This window comes from Branchiostoma lanceolatum, chromosome 5 (genome assembly GCF_035083965.1).
Source record: "Branchiostoma lanceolatum isolate klBraLanc5 chromosome 5, klBraLanc5.hap2, whole genome shotgun sequence".
NCBI lineage: Eukaryota > Metazoa > Chordata > Leptocardii > Amphioxiformes > Branchiostomatidae > Branchiostoma > Branchiostoma lanceolatum.
In genome coordinates this window covers 7409140-7436175 of record NC_089726.1, presented here as the reverse complement: position 1 = coordinate 7436175, position 27036 = coordinate 7409140, and the positions used below count along the sequence as shown (strand labels likewise).

General features: G+C 40.6%; 2 protein-coding genes across 2 annotated transcripts in view; both read left to right on the top strand.

Moving 5' to 3' along the window:
- Positions 1 to 94: 94 nt before the first annotated feature.
- On the top strand, positions 95 to 6383 carry LOC136434728 (sorting nexin-25-like). Its single transcript, XM_066427754.1, has 6 exons — positions 95 to 224; positions 631 to 1164; positions 1617 to 1789; positions 2189 to 2376; positions 3118 to 4489; positions 4924 to 6383. The coding sequence occupies exons 1-6, from the start codon at positions 197 to 199 to the stop codon at positions 5185 to 5187; spliced, it is 2559 nt and encodes an 852-aa protein (XP_066283851.1). The 5' UTR covers positions 95 to 196; the 3' UTR covers positions 5188 to 6383.
- A 2012-nt stretch (positions 6384 to 8395) lies between these two features.
- The window catches only part of LOC136434743 (transcription cofactor vestigial-like protein 4), a 36125-nt gene continuing 17484 nt past the window's right edge, over positions 8396 to 27036 (top strand). The window contains exons 1-2 of the mRNA XM_066427784.1: positions 8396 to 8552; positions 8738 to 8839. Coding sequence (XP_066283881.1) covers positions 8752 to 8839 — 88 coding nt within the window. The 5' untranslated portion in view covers positions 8396 to 8552; positions 8738 to 8751. The remainder of the gene's footprint in view (positions 8553 to 8737; positions 8840 to 27036) is intronic.

Genomic DNA, 27036 nt, shown 5'->3' with positions numbered 1-27036 from the left:
TCATTGCTTAAAATTGTTTTCTAAATTTATTTTATCTTAAATATGTGACTTAAAGTTATTGGTTGCATTTTCGTGAGTTTTTAACGTTGTTTTGCTGCCCTCGAATCTTGTGACAGGTGACCTCAGATGACCCAGTTGTTGCTCTCAGCTGGCCATGGCTCCTGTAACGGAGCATGTCGATTGAACATTTCGATCTATGAGAAATCCCTATCCTGTCTTCCTTGGTAGGTATTTCTTATCGATTTATGTATCACAGTAGCCTAATATTGTATCAGGAAATTCATAGGCATGACTGAAGCCTTTTAATGAAGCTCTAATAGCTTTAATTTAAAGTTTAATAATAATAATAATAATAATATCAGGTGTATTTGCAGCCAGTGCCACAGGCAGGTACCCAATGTGTAGGGTAATGAGGCTGTTTAACGTGTTCGAGGCACCTCCTCGAGCACGGGACCCCCGTTTTACGTCCCTCCCGGGTCTTGCCAGGCTGACAATTCTGAGATTCACATACCTTACAACAGAAATCATCTACACGTAAGTAAGATTGTGGGGGTTCTGTCATTTATAGAGTATCTGTTTGTCTTTCAGCATTTCTGATTATTATATTATGTACTTATTGTTACCCTGTAGAAAGAAGAATGCCGTCCATCCTCATCATTTCATTGGCTGTTGCCATGGCAGCCGTGCTTCTCCTCCAGTGGAGCTGGGTCCAGACTATGCTGTCCGTCCTGTTGTACGTGATAGTCTCCCTCGCAGGCTTGGTCCTGGGGTTTGCCTTGGTGGTGTCCAAAGGGAAGCAGACTCGTGTAGTGCCTCCTCCGTACCAGCCTAACATGGCCAACATCCTGCTGACAAAGATGATGCAGAGGGACAGAAGTAAACAACACGCCTCCTCGCAAAGAACTGTGGTGTCGCGTAATGTGGACCAAGCTCTGCGAGAAGTCTTCGATCTGGTTCTACGTGACTACGTAGTCGTGTGGTTCGAAGACTTGTGCCAAAGCCAGGCGCGCTTCAAGGACCTTCTGATGGAGGACATCTGGTGTGTCGTTGGGAACAGCAAGATCAGACTGGCAAATTTAGACATTGTGAAGCTCCTGACCTACGACGTCGTGAACAAGCTGTGCACGCACTTCCAGGACCTGAGTCTGTCGGAGGTGAAACCCGGTCTGTATCTGTATCTGTTGTTATGTTACATTGTATTTAAATAACTGGTATAATCGCCAATCAGTGTAACACACTGGCTTCGCAGCAGCTGGTTATGTTATACTGAAGAGCCTATTACATCTAATCTTTCCACATCTATCTGTAGGTGTTGTTTAAAGCTATCTAATGGGGATGCTTCCACAGAATTTTAGTTCCACTCTACAACAGTTCTTGGGAAAGAACAAATTTTTGAACACATCAACTCTGGTACTTGAAGGCATAAGAATTCGTCTTTTTCTGAGGTGGTACTAGAGACGAATTTTTCTTCTGTTGTCGAGTGGGGTCCATCTGTTTTCATTTTGGTGACATAAGCACCACTGTCATAAGTTGCTCATACAAAATGTGGCAGCTTAGCTCTGTACCCTTTCTAATTCATCATTTATATTTGTCTCTTTTGTATATGGACCACATAGGTCTCCAGGACCTGAGTACTCCCTTCCTGCTGCAGTCTTACCTGCAGAGCGACGAGAGGGAGCGATCGTTCCTGAGACAGTGTAGTGAGGTGCTGCTGATATGTCTGCTGCCCGCCAAACACGCCAGGTGTAACAGTGTCAGGTATCTTCTCAGGGAGGTGCTAGCCTGTCAGGTAGGTTCACAGGAATGATTTAATGAAGGAAGGAGGAAGGGAAGAAAGTAAGGATGCAGGAAGGAAGGAAGGGAGGGATGGAGGGATATAGGGAAAGAAGAGGAAGGAAGGAAGGAAGGAAGGAAGGAAGGAAGGAAGGAAGGAAGGAAGGAAGGAAGGAAGGAAGGAAGGAAGGAAGGAAGGAAGGAAGGAAGGAAGGAAGGAAGGAAGGAAGGAAGGAAGGAAAGAAGAAGTAATTCTCATTAATGTTAGAAGCTAATGCATAGTATTCTTATATTGCCTTCTAGTGTTGGCTGTCCTAGCTTGAGGGGGTATTGTAGCATTGTAAGGTAATATAGTAAGACTTCAGTTTAGTTGGATTCATTGAATTGATGAGAAATTTGTTTCTCCTTTTCTCAGGTTTTTAAACAGGTCATCGACCTCCTGTGTGACCCCGACTACATCAACCAGACCCTGCTGAACTTCCTGCAGTACCGGGAGAAGCTGGCAGAGGAGCACAACAAGGCCTACATGTACGCCGCAACCTACGAGGAGTTTGTCAAGATGATCAACCAGACTAAGGACATAGAAGCACTGAAAGAGATCAGGTATGGCACACCTGTCAGTGTAAATCCTGAGGGAGTTTTAGGCTTGGGAGGAAGAACAGTAATGTGCTTGCTTATGTCGAGACTGAAATGGTAATGTAGATGTTTAATATATTGCACCTGAAGTCTCTGATGGGTAGCCTAGTATCCAATCCCACTTTAGCTTCGTGGGATCTATTCAGTACTTTCAGCTGGATAGCACCCATGGAGTTTGAACAGGAATGGACATTAGGCTTACCAGGCTATCTGTTAGGTACTCATTCCACTTTATAACCAAAGCTAGATGAGGTCAGGCAACTCTAAGCCTTTTTCACTCAGGATGTGAAACCAATTTTGCATTGTTTTGTTAGTAGGGGACATTTTCTTGCTTCATATGAAATGTCTGAAGAATCTTTTCTTGGCTAGATTTCCGAAATCTAACCAGCTGCTTGACGAATTGTTATATTGCGTTTCTTATTACCTTGATGTCTAACCCAGGGCTGTCTCCATGCAGCTTTAAATTTTTTTCCGTCCCTCTCAATATTTGAGAGCCAATGTTTTGATTTTCGTTTTTGAATCTGTCATCTTAAGACTGCAAAAATGCATTTTTATCAATATCATGTCATGAAGTTCCCATTTTTGGGACGGACAAGGTGAATTTTTTCCGTCCCAACAAGCAAATTTCCATCCTGGGACGGAGGGACGGGTCCTGGAGACAGCCCTAGTCTAACCTTCATTGACGAATCCTGTCTCTTCTTTCCCCAGATACCGCACCATGACAGAGATCATGCAGGTGACAGCTCTGATCGATCAGGTCACAGGGGACCATGAGAGCCCATCCTCGGGGAAGAAGAAGAAAGTCAGAAACCTGAAAAGGTACCTGAACCAGTGCAAGTACGCCAAGGAGTGCTGCGAAAAGAGAATCCACCTGCTAGGCGGTCCTGAATATAAATCCTATGAGATAAAAGAAGAGGAAGAATCAGATGTCATCGATGACATACACCAAGAAGAGTTGAAGGAAGATACCTTAGATGTACAAGATGAGCTACAAGGTAGTGAGTTTCCACACAACACATCAGGCACTTGGGAAGAGATGAGTGAAAAGGACGAGACAGATTCCTCCGCAGGTGCACAAGGCTTCAACGACCCTCAGGCCAAGCTAGAGCGCCTTGATGAGAAGCTCACGGCAAAGCTGCAGGAGTTACGGGATGCAAAGGACGCTCTCAGGCCGGATGGCAAGGCCATCGCAAAGATCGAACACGAGGTCAACGAGATGAAGACGGAGAGACGACAGCTGGAGTTCCACATCGAGCGCACCGACCAGTGGTGGGACATGATTGGTCGATGGAGAGCCAACATCTGCAACGCCGAATTCATTGTGAACGAGGAGAAGATCGAGCCGTTCTTTGTGATCGTCGTCCACATCTCGGGCGCCATAGCCAGCACGGACGAGTCCACCACAACGGGATGGGTGGTCATGCGGAATCTATCCGACTTCCACGCCCTCCACAAGCGGCTGAAGGAGTACCGTAGCTGGCTGCGAGAGAGGGACCTCCCCTCTAAGCGCTGGTTCCGTGCCACAGATCAAGCCTTCCTGGACAAAGCCCGAGCGATGCTGGAAGCATACCTGAATGAGGTCCTAGCGGACGACACCCTCTGTCAGAGTCAAGTCCTCTTCTCCTTCCTCAGTCCAAGTCCTGACCACCTGAAGGGGAGTGTGCGAGACAAGAAGACTCGATTCTCCATCTCCACTCTACTCAAGAACCTCCCCGGAGGAGACTTGCTTCACAAGCAGGCAGCAGTCCAAGACAGCGAGGATCTTGAAGACGCCATTGAAGACGGTGAAGGCAGGGACGGAAAAGACTCCATTGCTGAACCCTTATACACCCTCCTGGGGGAGATATTTGAGCTAAGAGGAGTCACAAAGTGGCTGAGAAGGACTTTAATCGCTTTTGTCCAGGTGACGTTTGGAGCAAGTATAGACAAGCAGGTGAGGGAGAGTGTTGAGTGGCTGTTCTCTGAGCCCATGTTGGTGTACTACATCCACCTACTGAGAGACTCCCTCTGGCCAGGAGGCAAGCTGGCACCTGCTGCACCAGACAGAACAGAGGAGGAGAAGCTGCAAACAAAACAACAGGTGAACCAAAAGTATTCCTACATTCTTCCATGTCTTGTGTATCTGGAATGGAGATTTCAGATTTCAATTCCTTTTATGACAACTGGTTTGATATGGTGAAGAAAGTTTAAATCTAAAAAGACACTGCAGATCTGAGATGAAGAGCAGTACAGACTATTTTACAGACACCTTTGACCTAATACTGAAGTCACATGACTGCTATAAGGTCAAAGGTTATTGCAATGGGTCAGTCCTCCTGAAGAGGGACGTAGATATGGGCATGAATTTAGTGAGTCAAAATCTTCTACATTTGAAGGAAAGCTTAAACTTTAGCCCAAGAACAAAGGTGAAGTTTCTATTAAAGTTGTGTTTTTACCATAAATGGTTTTAGATTTACTGTGCCTGGGGTTTATGGATATACATCTCACAATGCAAAACTTTTCCCACCCCTGCAGGTCAAGCAAAAGCTCCTTGACAACATGCCCGACATGCTGCAGAGCCTGGTGGGACAGCAGAACGCCCGCAGGGGGGTTATCAAGGTGTTCGAGGGTCTGCAGGACAAGACCATCAACAAGCACCTGTTCTACGTGCTGTTGGAGATGTTCCTGGTGGAGGTGTGTGTGGAGCTCAGGGATCCGCAGCTACTGGCGCAGGTGGCAGAGGCTGCCAGGGTCCAGTCTGAAAGTGTGGCCAACACTCAAGAAGAGGAGCCCCTGTAGAAACAGATGTTGATGTGGAAAGTAGTAGCATTTTTCTGACTGCCTAGCCTCTCTTACAGTCCCTCACCAAGCAGTCAGAAAACATGAAGAGTTTCTGCCTCAACATCTGCTTGGAGATAGCAGTGCATACTGCATTTGTGTAGCTGATAAAGCACAGGTGGCAGAGGCTACCAGGGTCCAGTCTGAAAATGTGGCCAACACTCAAGAAGAATAGCCCCTTTAAAGGGAAATACTGTGCCAGGCCTGCCAGTTGTATCGCGAAATATATATTACTAGTATGATATTTTTGATTCAATGTACAAAACTGGATTACAATGTTAAGAAATATTAAGGAAATACTGAGAAAAATTCAGAAATATTGAGGTATTTCTCTTTAAAAAAATGTACTGTATTGTAATCCAGTTGTATAGATTGATTTCAAAATACTATTTTCAATTCCTGGATGACTAATCTTCAGAAACTTATGTTGCATATTATTTAGCAAACATCAGTCCTGACCTATCAGCCTATACTATCTGTACTTCTGGCTGTGTTTGCACTGGCCAGCCATCAGCCAATCAGAGACACCCCCTTCTGTTGTTGGAGGGAAAGTTACTAGCCAATCATGTCGTCAGTTAAGGTCAAGCGACAACATGAACAATAAGCCTTGCTGTAACATTAAACTTTAACTAAGTCCACTGGGGTGACTTAAACATACTGTATACATACATTAGAGTTGGTTCAGGTTGATTGATCAAGTTGTACACTTGTAGACTTTATAGTCAGGTCTCTGATTAGTCATTATGTTCACAAAATCTACAGCTAGCTAGGCATTTGGTGCAGTAGACACTGAATGTACTAATATAAAGTTTTGGCTCCTTGTTCTTGACAATATGCATTCTTTTCTAACAGAATTAAGTTGTAAGCAGTGTTCAAAACCTGACTTCTCTAGTTCTGTTGTTTGGATGGTTAGTTGTAAATAATATCATGTTCTTGGGAACGTTGGTGGCAAGAATCCTGCAAGATGTTTATGTTATATAAAGAGTGCAATGAAATAGAAGGGAAAGTATGCAAATTTTAATTGAATATTTATTAAGCTAAGATGCAACGTTCAAAGGAGGCTATATCTTCTCCTTCACCATGTCCGAAGAATTCCAAACTATTCATGTACACAAAGTGAAAACATGCTTCAACATTAAAATGACACATCAGCTCTCTTTTGTTGATCTGTTTGTGTTCTTGTGATACCTATTTGTACATATATTTGTATATGTATTTATTAAAAATGAAAGACAAGTCATTACACTGGGTCAGCCTAGGCAGCTTATATATTATATATATATATTATTATTTGTTTGATAAACTGCACATTAAGATAGCCAGATCAGACATTGCAAAGATGGTGATGACCACTATGACTGAAGAGCCAGGTGTCCGAGAGGGACCACAAGGATTAAGGACTAAGACTCCAGGGGACCACCGGTACACATGTCTTAAGTGATTGGTTCCTTTAGTATAATCAGAAAGTGTACGGTTGTCAAAGCTATGATTTCTACTATTGATCACAAAGGGTTATTAATGGTGTAGGGTATCTAAGAAACGTCATTTTCCCTGGCAAAAAATAGTGCTAAACCGTTTGCAAACAAAAATTCTTGTCATAAAAGTTTGTACATTCAACGTTTCTTGGCCCCAAATATCTCTGATTCTTAGAAACTTGAGAACATATGATTTAGTATCGCCATTTCTTCTTTTTATTTCTCTACATTTTAGACGCCGTTTCTCTGGAACAATACGTTAGCGTCGTAATTTCTCCTAGACATCTAAGCTACCGCGATTACTGGAGGCGACGACGCGCTCTATCTTTTTCTATTCTGTCTGCTTCGCCCTCAGAACGCAACAAAAGCTCGGTGGTCAATCGATCTTGAACGGGTTTTTCGGTTCACAGTTGACACAAAGAAGTCAATGTGCACACGTCAACGTAATTTAGTAAAGGACTGTCTAGATGTTTGTCTATAGATGTATTATGTTCGTGGATTCTAACCCTTCTCTTTCACTGGGTGAGGTTAGTGTCACTTTAAAATCTTACTGATCAGCACTTCAAAAATGCAACTAATCATTGTCAGTTTCCAGTAGCCTAAATTTTACTCATACATCGTTGAAATATCCAAACCGTGACAAGGACTGTCTGGATCGTGTCTTCATGTCATATGTATTATTTTATAAATTTGTGGATTCTAGCCCTCCTCTTTCACAGGGTGAGTTTATAACGTTAGTCAACTTAGTGGTGCTCAATTGAAAACTTTAATAATCGATGATCAGAACGGACATCGTTGAAATATCCACATTTCAAAAGATATTGCTCTCAAAGTCTGTGACTCCAATGTATTTACCGCACAGTGTCAGAGACTGTCTGACTCTAATATTTGAACAGCCCGACCAAAGTTACAAAGGTTATTTTAACTCGGCAAATCGTGCATTTGGTAGGGTCACAAATTAACTCGCGTAGACTCAAACAAAGTAACCACCGGTTGCATTACATAACAATTAAAACTTGTAAACACTACACCATCAGCGAAAACGTCCCGTTCGTGGTTTAAGTTGACCTCTAGAGTGAGCTTTCATCAATGAGTTAACGAGTTAACAAGGGTTCAAACAAACAAACAAACCATTTAAACTAACCAGGAGCGAACCCGTTTTAACCAGGGCAAACGGTTAGACAGCGCACCATTAACTTTCATAAATGAGTTAACGAGTTAGCTATTTAGACTAACCAAGAGCGAACCTTTAACCAGGGCAAAGACGACCAGACTTTTACAACAAAGTTAAAGTAACCACCGGTTGCATTTATAATACATAACAGTTACGTCATGTCAAAACTGGTAAACAGTGAACCATTAGCGAAAACGTCCCGTCCGAGCTTTGGATCGACCTCTGGGATGAACTTCCATCAATTAGTTAACGAGTTAGCTATTTAGACTAACCAATAGCGAACCTTAAACCAGGGCACTGACGACCAGACTTTTACAACAAAGTAACCACCGGTTGCATTTATAATACATAACAATCACATCATGTCAAAATGGGTAAACAGTGAACCGTCTGTGGTTTAAGTTGACCTCTAGAGTGAACTTCCATCAATAAGTTAACTAGTTAACCATTTAAACTAATCCGGAGTGAACCTTTAACCAGGTTACTGTCGACCAATCAGGCGCGTCGGCGCGAATCACGTGGTCTCGTACATTCCATCATTCTTTTCATACTTTGCTGGCGAGCTCACGACAAAGTTGCAAGACGGCAGAATTCCCCTGGACCTAGGGCGGAAGAGGGGTGGCCAACCCGCCGAATTCTAGCTCGGCAAGGTGGTGATATTTCCCAACAAGCTACAGGTATGTGTCGATATTCGCTCGCCGGTCGTTTGACGCTGTCGTGTGCCGTGTTTACAAGTCGTTCGCGGTCGGCGAGTCGCCACTAGTACATCCGTATCAACCATGTTGCACAGCGTGTTTGCTTTTGCATTGCAACATGTTAGAGTCACGTATAAAACTCTGACTCATTCTGTGCCCTGTTTCAGGTGCTCTGCCCCCGATGGAGACCCCGCTAGACGTATTATCCAGGGCTGCGTCCATGGTGGAAACGGACAACGGCAAAGGCGAGGAGGGACAGGGCAAACCAAGTGAGTTGGGGGCTGTTGAATACCGTAACATATTTGTGTTGGGAAATATGTTGCATTCTTTTACCCACCACCCCTCCCGCGAGTCAGGTGGGAGAGTTCTGATTGGTCAAGCTGGGTAATTCAATTTTGATGACGTAAGAGGACATTCCTGGACTCTATGGATTTTTCGGTCCCCAATAAAAGAAAATTTTCCTTGTGAAATTTATTCCATATTTTCAATTTTCATTGAACTTCAATCTTTTATAATCAAATTACGTAACGTTACCTGTATTGCATTGATTTTTCAGTCTGGGCATGATCACCGATAAGAGAAAAAATATTCATATCATTTTCCTGGAAGAGATATGAATCATTTCCTTGAACTTTTATTTTGGTCAAGACATTATATTCAATAAATGAATAACATTTTATATGATGTCCTTGATTAAATATAGGACTTGATGGGCTTGAGCACTGCACTCTATATATTTTTGAGAAGATTACGCTCAAAATTGGCAGAAATTTGTTAAGGGAAAATTTGTTGGAAAATAACGACGACAGAATATTGGACCCTAAAAAATCTGTTGACATTTCGTCCCCCTTTGATCGATACTAGTACTACTAGTATTAATGATACTAGTCTGTAAGCTGAGGAAGCGCGAAAAGTCATTGTTTCTCGTAGATTACTAAATCTACAATTTTATAGGTATCTACAATTGAAAATAATTATTGGTTTATAATCATATTCCTCTAGCAGGTAGCTGGGTTCATCATCGTTTTGGTTTTGATCTAGCAGTATTATAGTATTGTTGTATAATCAAGTACAGTAGTGTAATCTTGTGTACCGTCAGATTCTTTGAGGAATCATATGTGCCTTTGCTAAAGATGATTTAGCAGATTTTGCAGCCTTTATCTGTGCAATGTATGACAGACCCACACCTTGAAGTTATGTAACAAACATGACAGCCCTTTCCTGGAATTTCGGACAAAAGTCACCAAGGGTGTGTGAGTTGTTTTGTCTGAAGTAAGTGAATCGTTGCAAACTACTTCAAGATCCAAGTTGCCTGTGCTGTTTACTGGAATAAGGCTGCAATTTTCATGCTCAATTGTTAGTCTGTCAAGATATGCCTCCAGGGCTTGTAGCGTTGTTACCTTCGCTTAACTTGATCCTTGGCTGTCTTATCTCTGAGACACTGGAAGCCCTTGAGACTCAAAATGTCTTATACACATTGACCTTGGACCATCTTATGATCATATTGACATTGATGGCATTGATGAAATAGTGACCTTTGACAGTACGGATAGGTATGTCTATCTGTAAAAAGAACAATGGAAGGTCGAATAAGATATACTACAGGTGGGTTGGTCTTGGTGTACCTAAGCCTTTAATTATAGCTAACTACACCTGGTTTTCAGTTGAAGCATACTTAGTAGGTCATTTCAGGTTTGACCAGTAACAGGTCTTTCAGTGACCACAGATCTTTCAGTGACTACAACCATCTCTCATGTTTAAGTACATGTACATGTACAGTGTATTAATAAATGTATTCTGTTATACTAGAACCTCTACCTGTAAAAGCCTAGCCTAATACACACATAGAGTGTGGCATAATATCTGCACTACTCCCTGTCACTTGTCAACCTTAGTGTGTGATGTCTGTTGGATGTCTATTGTGTGTGATGATGACATCAAGGGCATCTTCGATGTGGTCACAGCCCAGAACCTTAGATGCAGACGCCTCTACACACTGTGCATGTCAGTGTAGTGCTGAGGTCAGGTCTTCTTTCTTGGCAATAGAATATCACTACCTGCACAGTTTAATTAAATTGCCCAAGAAGACTACTCCGGGGACTTAAAAAATCTGGTTTATGTGGACATACAGGTGGGCACTGTAGACAGGATTCTAACTGCTCGTGTCAATGAAAAAATTATCTCACCAAAAGATGGTCACATGGACCAGATTGTCCTTATGTGGAGGTTTGACTCTAGTAATAGACCTTGTCATAGTTTGACAAATTATGTTATGTCAATGGTTAGTCAGGTTGTCTACAAACGTTGATGTTTACAAACGATTGAACAGCCCACTGGCAGTATTTGAGCATGTTGTTAGACCACTATTAAAAATCTTGTCAGCACAAATGTCTATCTAATGTTTTGCAGCAAATAAGATTATCTTTGTTTGCATAAATGTTAGAGGTGTAGAATCTTTGTCATGATCATTTTTTTCTCCTTCCAGTGCTTGTGTGAATATGGCTCTTCTTCAAGCACTCTGTATTAAAAGTGTGGGAAAACGGGTTACATTTATTTATCTTTTTTTTTAATGAAAATACAACGGATTAGGGACAGACCAAGAACAATCACAGGTGGGAAGATTTGAAAATAGAATTGATTAGATTATGTTAGGTCAAGAAATTGTGAAATTTTGAATTCCTCATTCTGTCATGTTGCATTTTTTTCTCTCACTATCACCTTCATTTTTTCTGAACCTTATATCATAAAGGTGAAAGATCCCTCGCTCACAATGGTAATTACCAGGTACAGCAGAAACTGATCCTTCTTTCCTGGAATCATGACATTTTCCTGGAATAGGAGATTATCTCCTTTTGGCTGGCAGGCTTTTGACGTATGTTAATGTCAGGGTCAAACTGTAACATAAAATTGCCTGCAGGGATGAAGAGCTCTAGAGAGCTACAGAGCTCTAAAAGAAGGAGGTGCTACACTTGCAAACAAAACAAGCAAATCTTATAATATTATTGATTCTGAGCAAAATTACCTGAATTTGAAAATTAACAAGGTGGTCCTTAGATGATAACAGGGCCTTAAAGGACCATTACACTGTATACTAGTAGTCATTTACTTTCACGGTGGTTTTATTTTGTAGTAGGAGGGAAAAGGAGGACTTTACACTTTTAAAATTGCACTTGAATTATGTACTGCAGTAGTCATAGAGGGGAGATATATTTGCAGTGTCATGAATTTGTCATTGCAAGAAGTCGTTGCAAAAACTGTGTAAATAAAACCTCAGCAAAAGATTTCAAGATTTAGACAGTATTGCATCGCTTGGGGATAGCTACGAGAGGGCCTGGCACCTCTAAGCGGCCATGTAGTGTTTGTGCATAGGATCACCTAGTCTGGATTTCCATAGACTTTATACTAAGTGTCAATAAACAGATGTATGGAACAATACCTGCTTATTCAGACCCGGCTCCAGTTTTAGACTGGTATTGTTACATGTGGCAGTCTGCGCATAGGTTGCTTTGTTAGTATAACAGTTTCAGTGTGCAAAATCAACTTTCAAAGGAGCAAACTGGTTGGTCATGTCTTAAGTCTGGAGGTTAGGGTATGGAAACTATGATAATATTCTGTTCTTTGAACACCAAAAGTCTTTGTAGAAGTGATTTTTTTAGCTTATAACAATATTTGTACAGGTGGCATCTTTAGATCTGATTTCAGCCGCAAAAGATGAACAATGTAACAAAGTGGAATTATACAGTTAGGAATATCATTTGCTGTCAAGATACAACAATGATTTATACATCAGGTATAGAATGCTTCAGAGATGCTCAGTGTTGCGGTATTATAGAAATATAAAGTATGAATCAACAGTATTGCACCTTGCATTTTGAAATGATAAATGATATGCTATAGGCATTTCATTAACCTTCTCCCTGCTAACCTTATCCCAAAACCGATACAAATTTGGTACCCAAAGATACCACAGATTATTTTCTCTCTCTTTTCCCTTTCCGGTTTATTTCTTCTTGTGCCTATTCCTTGCATGGTTGCACTCGCAGCATGCTGACGGTTGTCTGGATTTTTCTTGAAATCTCAAGGGGTCCTGTCCAAAATCTGTCATCTATCCTGGGGAATTAGTGAGTTAATTGGGCTACTCAACATACTGATTCCTCTTTATTGGTGGCCATTATGGAGATAATGAACAAAAGAGAGGTGTGTCCATTGTTGTCTTTGTGGTCATTAGTTGACAGGTGTTTCACAGTTACCTGGACAGGTGCAGACTTGCAGGTGTTTGAGGCAAGTCTTGCTGGAGGAAAATATTCAGAAAAACATGTTCAAGAACAAGAAGTATATAGATCTTTATTCTGTGGCTTTGTTTTAAGTCTCCTTTTTGTCTTGAAAGTAATCACTGCACTGCATTTTAGGAGGCTCAATCTTTTACTTGAAAGCTTCTCTATCAGAAGATTCTGACTTTTACCACAAGAAGTACACAGTCAAGAGTGAAAGGCTTTTTCATTCCAAATGTCAGGCAAAGATTGAAAGTGTGAATTCCTTTGAATTGATCATTATATTCTGGGAAGACAGGTGGTTTTCTATAACGTGTAAGGTGTGAAATGCATCACTTGTCATAGACTGGAAAGACAGGAAGGCATCATTGTGACAGAATTTTGCACTGTTTGCCAACTCTAACATGACCACAAAAAGTCTAAACCAGACAAGAGTAGGTATTAGGTTGTTGCTGTAGAGCAGACTGTGTCTTTGTTTTAAGTCTCCTTTTTGTCTTGAAAGTATAGTCATCTATTCCTTGCACTGCATTTTTACGAGCCTCAATCTTTTACTTGAAAGCTTGTCTATCAAAAGATTCTGATTCTTACCATAAGATGTACACAGTCAAGAGTGAAAAGCTTTCTCATTCCAAATGCTAGTGTAGGTTCCTTTGATCATTATATACTCAGGGAAGACAGGTGGTTTTCTATATCGTGTAAAGTGTGAAATGCATCACTTGTCATAGACTGGAAAGACAGGATGGAAGGTATCATTGTGACAGAATTTTGCACTGTTTGCCAACTCTAACATGACCACAAAAAGTCTAAACCAGACAGGAGTACTAGTGTAGGTATTAGTTTGTAGCTGTAGAGCAGGCTGTGAAGGGCAAGGCCTTTGCGCACATCTACTATTTTGGTTTTAGATTTCAGTAACGAGAAAAGAGAAAGCATAACTGGAGTTCTTATAGATCCACTGGCAGTAAGTAAACATCCAAGTGGCCTGTCTGAAAGGAAGGGTTCTGGTCGTCCTTGGTTACCTCAGTCTTATGGCAGTATCATGCTTCTCCGCACCTTTCTCTAGGAGCATTCCCTGCATACCTGTAAGCACCAATGGGGTGGTGCAACAGTCCCAGCTGTCTCATACCACATACAACATTCACAGTCAAACACTTGAAATTGAAGGATACACTCACTCATATAGACATTTGCAGTCTTTGATATACCCCGTTGTGTTCATACTAATATCCATTTCATATTTATCCTTTGACATCCAGCAATGATTTACAGATATTTTACTTACATAGAAGTGTGGTCTGTACTGTATCTATAAAATCTCGTACAGTAATGGTCTTTAGAAACATACAGTTTTCAGACACTACTGGTGTTAAAAAAAAGGGATGAACAAGCTCGGTCCCTGAATCTGATAATTGTATAATGAACAACTTATTAAAGTATAATTGTCTCCTCAACATAGAAAAGGACAAAATCTACTGTTGTCCTCAATTGTTTCTAAAACCAACATTGACAAATTACATTGAAAACTCCAAAGTTTGACAAATAGGCACAGATCTATGTGTGATATCTGGAAACCGTAGCTTTGAGGACATTCCAACAAGTGGTAACACAAAACAAAACAAATCCAACTGTGTTTGTTTTGTTTGGCACCTCCTGCCACCAGAGAGGCTGCTGACAGAAACTGAGATGGCCTGACCCAATTTGATTATGCATTCCTCCATCTATAGAGCATTGTAGACATGTTCAAAATGCATGTATACTTTAGCTACTGGTCACTTTTTATACAAGCATATGAATTCCAAGGCTGTCAGGAAATGTCACTCTAGATATAGGGGAGCCGTAGACATCACTTAGATAAGGACCACCTGTTTAGAAACAAAAGCTATATATAGTGCAAGTATCTTCAGTTTAAAAACATACAGTATGGAAGTGGAAATGACGAAAAAATTTGTAAATGACAACTGTACTAAAAATTGAGGTTTCCATTTCGGTGAATATGATTCAACACAACCTAAAGGACTTAACTTTGACTGAGTCTATATCCCCCAGTGTCTCTATTCACAACCGGTCTAGATTTTGTGATATAACCCTCTCCCTGCTGCCTAACCCATTATCAATAGAGAGTTTTTGTTGCAGCTATATGGCTAGATCTACTTCCGTGTGCTAACTTATGGTGGTTAATCTAGCATGTGCATCTATTGTTTTTTCTCCCTCTCTGAGTCTCTGTCATTCCTTATCTTTAATAGATAAGACACTTTGTTAATTCCAAGGAAAATCACCTCCAGCTAACTTCCACTGGTTAAAAGTTTAGTCATAGTCAATTATGTTTTATCCAGGCCTAGGTCAGACCTACTATTTGAAGCTCATGGATTTCTTTTCAGGTATCTCTTGTCGGTCTTGAGTTGGTAAGACATTACAATGTCCTTATATTATGCTTGTTATTGAAATATGATAGTAGCAGGACAGTATACACTATAGAGAACAACCTGTAGGTATTGAAATCTTAACCAGAGTGCTTTAACACTTGCCAGATAATTATTACTGGCAGGTTATCTGATACTAGCTTGTCAACATTGCTAATGATAGTATGCATTTAATGTAATTATGCATAATGAACAGATGAAGTCACATAGTAATAACGACATGAAAAGCAGTTACACTATATCATTGTTTCTGCCTATGCTCTGACACTTTATAGTGAAAAAGGACTAGTGAAACTAAATTTAGATCTTGATTGTCTACTATAAAGAAATTCAATTAGCTAAAAGCTTTTAGTGAGTGTATTTATAGCTGATGTTTCACCTGTCCTTTGAAAAATAAGCTGCCAACTTGAATGAAAGATTCTTGAAGTGACAAGTGGCAGTGTTTCTAATTTGAGCTGTCTGCTGTCTATTTTTAGCGAGGATCTAACCTGCAGCAGACACTTGAACTGTCAAAGAGCCAGGCTTGATGGTGGCATGTTGAATATTCAATGAATAAGTATGTGTTGATCACATTTCGGGGGATGTCCCGGTAGCTAAACTGGTAACGAATGAACGATGAAGGAACAAACATTTTGGAGCAAATGTTTCGTTCTCTAACAACCGCTTTCCACTGGAGGCTGCAACTGCTGAGCGACCAAACGTTTTACAGATCGCAAATTTCATAGATAAAGAACTAATTTTTTTTTTATTGTCTTTTAAATCATACTTTCACATTGTGCAACATATTCCAATTCTGAACTCAATTGCCACACAATTCAATTTTGGTCAATCAATTGCTGTTTTTTAAAGGGGGCTTTACAGAATTGCTACTGAAATCATTTCATAGTTTGCAGGACTGACCTTTGGAAAAGTTGGTTTGTTTGATCAGTTATGTAACCTTTTTCACATCTTGTGTGTAGTAGGTTAATATTTCAACCAAAATGTCTGCATGAATAACTAACTTAATGTTCCAGTAGCTTTGTTTTAGCAGGGGTCAAAAATGTCAAAGTATATAGCAGTGTTATACAGACAGGTGTTATGCATTGCTTTAGATACATGTAGATGTTGCTCATCTGTTCAAAAGCTTATCATATGAACCTTGGAGGTTCAACCAAATTTGATGTATGAACCCATGGAAATAGCATATAGGTCTGCTAACTGCATGGTAAGCCTTACATATATAGACTCCTACTGTAGCATTTTGTATTCTTGTAGTCTGGGACTAATGTTTCCTCCAGGTAAATATGTGTCTTGTTTGTGTTGTCATCCTTTCTAAAGAAAAAAGCCCCAATGGTTGCTCTGTATCGTTACAATATGCGGGCTGTTCACGGTCATTTCACCCCTATCCACGAGTAACACTAGCCACTCATTCAACACCACCCGGCCAGAAAGTTACCATTGCTAGTGTCAACATGTCATGAAAGAAATAGAGACAATGTTTCAGGTCTTTTATTCTCGATGTATGTCTCGGTATTGTTGGAAGTATGTCTGTGGGCAATGATAGAGAAAGGGCCCCTAGAGGTATGGTACGAATGTTTGTGGTATTGGTATTTTGTCTTGAAATATTTGATGCAAAAGGAGCAAGTATTGCCTTCAGTGATGTTTGGTGAAGTGAGGGTTTGCCAAAATGCTAGCTAAGCAATTTGTTTACTTGGAAGTTGGTCTAGTTTTTTTCTTTATCAATGAGCGAATTGTTTGTGCTCAGAGCCTCTGAGTCCTGTATTGTTTTGCTTTGCTCCTTTAAGTAGTCACCGCTTTCTAAGAACATAATTACATCAAGTGCAAGTTCATGTTGCTAGGTCTAGAGTATAACTCGCAATGAATGATTTGACTTCAGTGCATCATGCACCATGCTGATTGGCTGTTGGATAGAAACTACAACAATAGGCAGGGGTTAGGATTTTGTGTAGTCATGTAGGAACAGGCTGGTCTCTGTTTTACTCCAGACAACTTAAGACTGACAAATGTTGTTGTATGTTGACTTGAAGATTGTAACCTGGAACACACAATGGGTACAAAGGTGCGCCTTAGTGTTAGATTTGGGAGGAACCCTCAATCGGTAATGGGGTCAACGAAATGCAACCAGGCATAACAGTTCAATATTTCATGCACTGGAAAAGAAACAGTTTGAAGACAATGTCTATAAGTAGTTTCTCCATGTCAGTTGACTAATCTAGCATCACTCTGGAAGGATGAAAAGAGACTCATAAATGACTCATAAATGTGGTGTTGTGTTGGCGTAATGGTTAGGGTGTTAAGCGGTCCTGCATTGGTACGAATCCCGTCATCTCACCGATGTTGCGCCCTTGGAAAAAGCACTTGACATGACTTTCCTCACTCCACCCAGGTGTAAAAATGGGTAGCTGAGTCTGGTTGGAGAGGTAAAGGCAGTGGAAGGAGAGGGTTGGGCTCTGCCTTCCAATACCATGCCCTATACGCGAGCCGTAGCGAAGCTGCATTGCATTACTTGTTAATGAAAAAGCATCATGCTTCATCCTCAGTAAAGGTTCGACCGCTTTTCCTCTTAAATGACCCAATCCCAGGTAAGTCAGGTAAACAGTTGTTTGCTAATGGTTCTGATACTTTTTGTGTTTCTGTGTGAAAATGTTTTGAATAATTTGGTTTGAACTGCTTGTTTTTGTTGGTGGTTTAAGGCCATGTATAGATTGCCACCTGAGCCACATTCTATCAAAAAGGTCAGGTGTATCAAGGTTATGTGTCTGATTCAAGAGCTGTGTTTTCGCAAAAGACAGATTGTGGTCTTATAAATCTACATGCCTATCAATAAAAATGTCAAGTGCAATCTGAGGTCATGTAGCTTGGCTTCCAACTGTCAGCCTAAATGGAGATAGATTGACACCAGGTGTTGTGATACATGTATCACATAAAGATAAACTGTTGAATTTTGATAAAGTGTATATGTAGGTTATATGTCTTGCGTTCAAGTGTTCATGGTCTTTCAATACAAGCCTGTCGAAAATTTTGAATAGAAGTGTCAAGTGTTTTCAGGTCATGTTGCCTGCATTCCAAACTCTAGTACAGTAGTAGACACCCAGGTTTGTGACAGGATAAAGATAGCCACCTGTTGAATTCAAATGAAAAATATGAAGTGTTTCCATGTTATGTGTCTACATTCTGAAATATCCATCGAGTATGTTTGAATTCAGATGTCAAGTCCATGGAGCCAAAAAGGTCATGTGTTTGCATTCCAAGCATTCTTTGAAATACTGTATCTGAAATTCCAGACATTGCAGACACATGCCACATGTGATTGGCATCAGAGTCTCAATTTCAGGGAGGAGTCATTCTGGTTGTCTGTAGTTTTGTTTATCATTGTAGCTTCCTTGGTAGAGGTACATTGACTAAATATATTTGAGGACATACAACATTGTACTAAACTATATTTTGTACAGTGATCAATGGTAGTTCTTGGGAAAATGACAGCGGAGACTGGTATTCGACCGGTTTCGACTTTATTGTCTTTTTCAAGAAACTACATTTTGTAAAGTGACTGCCATGCATTGGAATAAGATGAAAATTTGGGAAGTGAATATTGGGAGAGGACAAGGCAAAAGTATCGAAATGAAAAACCAAATTGAGAACTTTGTCAAAAATGCTAACATTTTAGGATGTAGATTGAACAGGAATAGGCAAATTGATTATCTAGTTGCTACTAGGATAAATTTGGCATACTTGTAAAGTGACCCCTTAGCTATTTCAGATCATCTTCTAGTGTGTCCAAGTGTGAGCAAGTGATTCAATTGGAGTGGCCTGACTAAAAGGGATGGCTTAGGACACTGTTAGATCAACAATGTGGAGGAGGAGCAAGATTAAGTAGGATTAGGTGTGAATTAGTGCTAATCTGAGCCATCTGTTGTTATTGTTGTGGTGTCAATAGGGGAGGAGCAGTGTGGGCCACATGAACACCTCTTCAGTACACACTGACTAAACTGTTTTTATGGAGCCACAAATGTACTGTGTAGTCAGTTTGGCAAATTGATAGATACCACTATCCACCACACCATATCAAAAATAGGACATGCCCTTTCTCACATGAACAGCATTTCTTTTTGATGCAGAATGTAATCTAGAATTAAAGATCCGAGCCTTAAGCATAATTTCTGAAAATGATCAAATACCGATAGAAATATGAAAGGTTGCTACGTAAACATACTGCACCACAAGATCGTGGATGTTTTCCTTGCTCTTGTTATTTGAGATTTAGGTCAATAACTTCCCTTTGAAGTGATTTTCATTTGTTCAGGTGTTGCACCTGTCTAAAGAAATGTATTTTCCTTCCGCTCTTATTAAAATTTTTTGGGTACATTTTAGTGCTGATATTCTACTGTACTGTATATTTTGGACCTGTGCTTTGAAATGTGCCACTGACTTTGGTTATAAATTGAGGGCTCTTGATAGGTACTGATTAGTGTTCAAGATATGCAGTACTGTTATAGCTCACTAGAGGTCCTCCTTGCACAAATGTCAAACTTGGTGCTACTTCTTTTCAATTGGTACATGGTAGAATCAAAAGTAAGGGACACCATATCCTAGATATCACAGTGAAAAACCGATGAACCATTTTTGAAAAGTAACCCCTTATTATCCAAACATTGAATACAGTGTGGCTCTGCATAATGGTGTAGTTTGTGTACAATATGGCTGTTTTTGCAACTTGTGTTTATAACATTCTTTAGTTTTCCCATACCAATTGGCATACATATGTATTTAAAATTCTTGTGTTTTGAAAAAAAAAAAACTTGCGTTTTAAGTTGCTAGTTTCCTGTAACCTTAGATGGAAACTGGCATCCAGATGTTCTTGGCTTGTTTTTGTTCAACAAAAGGGTAAGGTTGATAGAGATACTGCAGACTCTCCTATCTTATATGGACATGACAATGTTTGCAGTGTTTACTTTGACAGAGCCTCTATTAGGCACCCATCAGTGAAGTGCTTACTTCAGCATTTACATTGTGATTTAGACCAGACTGCTTTGACTATATTGCTCATTGCCTTCAAAGAGCTTATTCAGAATTGTCTAAAAAAAGTCAGTTTTAGAAATATGGGTACAATACTGTAATTCTTGATTTGTTAACTGTAACTTAATTTTAGCTGATTTAACAGTCACTAGTCGACCGCTTGAATTTCATCATCGCTAATATTTGATCACTAATATTTGAGATAGTGATGTTTGTTCCAATCGTTAAAATTAAGTGCCGTGACCTACTCCATTCTCCCCCAACCGCTATATTTTCCTGCCGCTATATTAAAGTGATTTACAGTATTCTGTTGTCCTTAATCTTGGGACAGTTTTGTATTTTCAGTCATAAACTTTATGGTGATATATTACTGTGATGTAAATATACACATTGACACAAGGAAAATATTTTCCAGTAATTTAGAATACAGCAGTGTCTGGAAGTTTACAACTGCTTTGACCTTGGTCTGTAAGATATTTTTATTGATGATTACCGTAAACTTATCATCTATCTTTATTATGCAGGATGCACCCTTAGTACTTCCTGATATGACTGTTAGTTGCCAAATCTGCTTCTTTTGATCTTTTATTTATAGAGAGTACCCGTGTCTGCCTTATAAGTTACGTACACCAGTGTTTCTATGTCTGCAGGTCAGCATTTGTTTTCACATCAGCCTTGCCCAGGGAGCCCCTGTCAGCCCTACTTCCTCCAGTTTGCACTCTGCAGTCCTGGAGTGTAAACTTCAAACTTAGGCGAATGACAATGGTGCCTTTGTGTACTACAGTGTATACATTGTATGTGAGAGGGTCTCATGTTTTGTGTCATTACACCCTATTTACTTTCCATTGGTCGCCGGTAGGACTATGATCCTGGTTGCCACGGCAACCAAACCCTTGAGTCGCCCTTCAAAAGGGGTCTTCTCCCGGTTTTCGTCCCATGGCCTGGGAATCCTGAATGGCTTCTCAGAGAGCGCCTGTCTGCACCTCAAGCTTTCCCCGCAGTCATTGGCTGGAAAGATGACATCTAAGCCGCAGCTCTCAGACTAGCAGGGGACCATGCATGGCTGGAGTTAAAAAATACAACCCACTGACCACACGCCTACCCCTTTTCCACCCAACCAAACAAGGTGCAGTTTGTTGGAGCAGACCACGGGACCATTGATTGTTGGTTCAACAACCTGGCGTGGTGTGTGCTTTGTGTTGGCTCAAACTGGGGCTGACTTCCCCTAGCCGGCACTGAAGATATTTCTCCATGCAAGTTGCTGGTAATTGGGCCTCGCTTCTTAGCCCCAAAGCCCCTGGTCTGCAAGTGGTTCCCACTGTTTATTTGTGTTACAAGAGAGCAAAAAGTCAGAACCAGAGAGCAAAACCTTGTATAAACACTTTGTTCAGCGGACATAAACACGGTTTCCTTCCCTTTGCATGAATTCTAAACCCCGGAAGACTGCATAACAAGTTTTGAAAAGCGGTGGGAGCAGGACTGGGCGCTACACGCTTTAACAGACACACAGAGGTTGATGTGGTGCTGACTATGCATGGCCGCAGTGCCTTCCAACCCTGGAGGGGCCACGGTAAGTTCACTCCAGTTCTGTCGCACAACAGACTGTATTTGTCGTGATTCCGGGTGTGAATTGTGGTAATGGTGGTTTAGTGACCCAGACTGACTCCATTGTGGGTAAGGGAGCCCCCCTCGGTGTGGTTAATCACTTCGCTAGGTTTGTCCTTGATGAAACTCCCTGTGCCCAGGGTAAACCTGGAGTGAATATACAAATGTAGGTCTGTCTTTCCACAGAAATTACACGGCCATGGACATATATAGTCTTATGTAGTAACACAGTTAGTTGTGGTTCAGAGGATAATCATCCTTGCCCTAATTCTTCCCTCAATATGTAGCAGTACTGGCTTTTTTAGATATTGGGACAATACATGTATGCTCATTCCTTCATTATGCCATGCATGGTATTGTTGTGTTACAATGAACTCGGCTCTAGATTTTACTGATCAACGCACATCTGCTTAGATGAAATTTCAATGTGTAAATTTCGAGACCATGAAAAAGCTGTGCCAATGGCCAGTTGCTCAGCTTAATGAGGTTTGACTACTTCAAAATTTTGCTTACTAATGCACATTCATCATTAATAAGACAGGTTGAAAAGATAGCTATAAAAAGTATAAACTGGTTTGGAAAAGTTTGATCCGGGAGTTTGAAGTCACAGTGAATCTGTCAAGACTTTGGCCAATTGGACTTTATTTTTATCGAATCGTTTAAAGAAAGGTTTTGTTTTATTTCTGAGCATTACAAGAGAGCAAATTGTCCTCTCAAATACCCAGTGCAGTGGTGCCATGTGATGTATACACTATTTAGGAAACAGAGACATGGTTTACACTAGGTCAAGGCCAAAGACAGAGGGTTCGCAGTCTGTCATTAACATGTGCTTTAATACTGATGTATCAGTGCCAGATCTGCTTTTGAACTTAAACAATCTCAAAGATATTTAGCCTGTTGGTGCCAACTTAGATATGATTTCATATCACTATAGTAAAGGAGAAATAGCCCAAGACTAAAAATAGAGGTTTCGCAGTCTGTCATCAACATGTGCTTTAATGCTTTAATGGCACTTTACCAAAGTTTTCAGCCTGCTTGTGCCAAGCTAACTATGATTTCATATCAGTTATGTGTAGAGGCAAATGAGAAACAGCCCAATTCTGAAAACAGAGGTTCAGTAGTCTGTCATCAATATGTGCTTTGATACTGGTGTATCACTGCCAGACCAAAGTTTTCAGCCAATGCTAAGTTAAATATATCCAAATATGATTTTATATTACTGTGATTATTTGTACAGACAAGGGGAAAATTATGGATTATGCCATAGGGAACATAGAAAATGTATTTGAGGAAAAACATACAATGTACAAGTATCATGAACAAACCACATCAGCTAATACTAGTAATAGATACAGTGACATGATTTTCTCTTGGAAAGTGATATCTATGTCAAACTTTTATAATCAACAAGTACAGTATACAAGACACCTGTATGCTACCTGTTCCTAGAGACCCATCTTGAGATCTGTCACCTGATTGGTCAGAGTGGCTGTGTTGTGAGGAAGTGTTGTTCTCTTCTCCATGAGTTCCGAAGAGAACCCCATTTCATGTCTACTCACAGATAGCAAAGACAAAAAGGTAAGATAGCCGTGAGCATGACCCATCCCTCTGTCCCATGACTGAAATTTGCTTCTTGGGCCAGAAAAAGATTTCTCCCCGTCCATCCAAAAGATATGAAGTGCATGACATGAAACTGATGAAAAATGTACTTTCCCAACCTTAAAATGACAGATTTAACCACAAAAGTGAACAACATGGGCTCTCAAATGATGATGATGATGATGATTGAAGACCTTAATTAATGAGTAGGACAGAAAAAAGTTCAAGCTGAAGACAGCCCTGGTGGTGACGCCATCACGCATAGTTGTTATCTTCTTCTTTACCTACATTGTAGAAGAATTCCCATCTTGAGATTTGTCACCTGTCCATCAGGGGTCACCTGTGCTGTGTCACCTGTCAGGAGGTCATGACCTGATTGGTAAATGTGGAGGTGTTGGAGGAAGTGTTAATACCCTCTTCCTTCCTTACCTGTTCATCTAAGATTCCCATCTTGAGATTTCTCACCTGTCTATCAGGTGTCACCTGTGCTGTGTCACCCGTCAGGAGGTCGTGACCTGATGGGCCAGTGTGGAGGTGTGGGAGGATGTGTTGATACCTGTCAGGTGTACTGGTGCATCAGATGGTTTAGGTGACAAACAGTGGCAGGTGTTATATTACAGAGGGACTGCTCATTTTGTACCAGTGGGGTGATAAGGTGTGTTGATGATTCCCTCGTATTCAAGGGGATTTCTGACTGTTGTTGACCGATGTTAAAGCCATTGGATGCAGATACAGGGAGCCAGACGATTAATTTTTGAGCTGCCTAATTGGATGACCTTCAAGGGCTATCTTAGCATAAAGAAGGTTAAGCAAGGTGCATTTGTTTGTTTGTTTGAACCTTTGTCTGTTCATCGGAAGCTCAAATGGCCTGCAGGCTGCTTTTCAAAGAGGTCATGGGGGTCAGACAATACAGATTATATCATGAAGGTTCCAATAAATCTATGAACATACAGTCAAACCTGTATTAGCGGTCACCTTTGCATAGCGGCCACCTGCCCATAGTGGTCACTTTTTGTCGGTCCCTTGGATTTTTCCCATTGACATAAGCATTAAGAATTAGGCTATAGCGGTCACCTGTCCAACGCGGTCGCGGCCAGACGATTTTCGGTCCCGCGAGTACAGTAACACTGTCGGTAACGGTCACGGCGCGCCGGTAGAAGCCGCATCGCCACCGCACGCCGGCTTCAAAATCTTCATTTTTACACGCAGTTATCAAATTTATGTGGACTCAACTGGATAGGATCATAATAAAGAAAACCAGAATGTTTTATCTTTGTTAGAAAATCCATGGTTTGACGCGAAGTCAAGTATAATTTTCTTCACATGGCTTGCGGTTGTACATCGTGGTAAAATTGACCATTTCTGTGCATTTCGACTGGACAAATATTACGGCAGCTTTTTGGAAAATACAACCCACACATGTACCTGATGCGGTAAGTTCGCGAAATGTTTGAATGCCGGCCCAATTTCCGTTTTCACCGGGAATTCATTCAAATTGTGCTCAAAATGTATTTCGCGCAATTTTTCAAAATGGCGCTGATACAAACTGGACAGGTAGCAGCATAAAGGCCAACGGAAGACACCACTGTTACGGAGGTATAATATACTAAATTCATTTTGCTGCAAAGTATCACTGAGGATAATTACTAAATCAAAAGCTTCAAAATGAATCTGGATAATATCACTTTGATTGAAAATTTGGGCTGTTGCAATTTTCTGAAAAGACAAAAAGCCCTCAAAAGAGCGACCTTCTTCTGAGTACAAATGTACCCTATTAGCATAATGGTAGATGCTGATCAACACAAGCCACGCGGGAACCGAACCAACACAACAAGAGACTAAGGAAAATTGTCGCCACGATTTTATGTTTGAAAACGGTCGAAAACGAAAAGTAAGTGACAACTGAGCAACATGTATTTTGTTCTTAACTAACTAGGAGTAAAAGAACAACAATCGAACTTCTAAAATGTGCCTTACCTGTTTACATGTGTACTGTACGGTGAATAAATGTATCTCAGTGGATACTGAAAACATGTGTCACTCGTGGTCAATTAATAAACATTTTCTCCATAGCGGCCACCTGTCCTTAGCGGCCAGTTTTGGCCAGTCCCTTGAGTGACCGCTATAGACAGGTTTGACTGTATATCATTACATATACAAATGGTACAAAACATGTGATTGTGAAAGCTGGTATAGGTTTAGTGTCTGTCCGCGTCTCTATTTGAAACAATCCTTCATACTGGCAATGCTGACACCATTATATTGATAGAATCAATAATATTATTCTTGACGTAATTAGAAGTGAAAAAAAAAATGGTTAGTTGCTATGTCCTACATGTACTTTATGTATGCTAGGAGCCAAATCTGTACTTTATCTCCCAAGTGCACTTGGAGCTTGCAGAGTTTCTTAGAGGTGTGGCATTGACAGATGCACCAGGAGATGACCCAGGGTCTGGTGCGTGGGTTAAGATGGATAGGAAATAGACACAACTGTCTGAGGAGCGCATCTTGACCTTTCGCTCTTTATCTAAACAAATGGAAGTTCAAATGGAGAGTAGAAGTCAAGTTTACGTTATCTGTTCTGGCAGTTCCAGATGGCTCCTTCGGATTAATCGTTTTAATGGGCTTAGATGGAATATAAGCATTCTGAGGGCAACTGTCTTCTTGGAAGTCTAGAAGAAGATGCTCCAGATGGAAAGTCTCAAGGTGTAATTGGCAATGTATAAGTTTGTTAGTTCTTTTGGGCCACAATTTTAGACATGTGGTAAAGAGTCTTATTTGATTGACCATCTTCCCTGGTGAACTATTCTAATGGTACATAACCTCCCAACAAGTGTGTTTTGTAAAAAGTTCTATTTTCTGTCTGATGTTGCATTCCTGAGGTGCAAGTGCATTTGTATTTTGTTGCATAGATCTTATGTTCTTACAATTACAGGTGTAAATGTTGACATCAGCTAAAGAATTATCAAAAGACAACTACAGTATTAAAAGACAACTACAGTAAGTGGTCAGAGGAAAAGATCATTAATCACTCTTTCTATTGATAGCTTCAGGTGAAAGTTTGTTGGCCACATGTACAAAGATACAAGAGGTGAAAGGCCATGAAGGGTTTTATTGATAAGGTGGCTGTTGTGTTGGTTCATGTACCAGCTGATTATACACACTTCACTCACTCTGTGCCTTTCCATTTAGTCCTATCCTCCATTTCTGTCCTGGTATGAATCTACTGTAAGTTGCATACCCAGGGCTCGAAATTCAATTTTGGGAATACTGGTAGTACCTTTATTTATTACCCTATATAGGCTACACAAATATCTAGGTGCACCCACAGTCAAAAATTAGGTGCACATGCACCCAGTATTTCGAGCTCTGTTGCAAGAAGTAGTGCTAGATCTTTCTTGGCCTTGGCCTTCTCTTCTCTTACCACATTTCTCTCTAGACTAGTCTCCCATATTGTGTTTCCAGCTATTACATGGCTGATCTCAGAGCGTGAAATTTCCTACTTCTCACCATATTGTCACAGTTCATTAACTCAAGATTTACTGACATGTAATGACC

Excerpts from the sequence above, each read along its gene's own strand:
- LOC136434728 (XM_066427754.1), top strand. The coding sequence starts at position 197 with ATGAGAAATCCCTATCCTGTCTTCCTTG. Across the intron at positions 225-630 it reads TCCCTATCCTGTCTTCCTTG|AAAGAAGAATGCCGTCCATC; the intron begins GTAGGTATTTCT and ends GTTACCCTGTAG. Across the intron at positions 1,790-2,188 it reads GGGAGGTGCTAGCCTGTCAG|GTTTTTAAACAGGTCATCGA; the intron begins GTAGGTTCACAG and ends TCCTTTTCTCAG.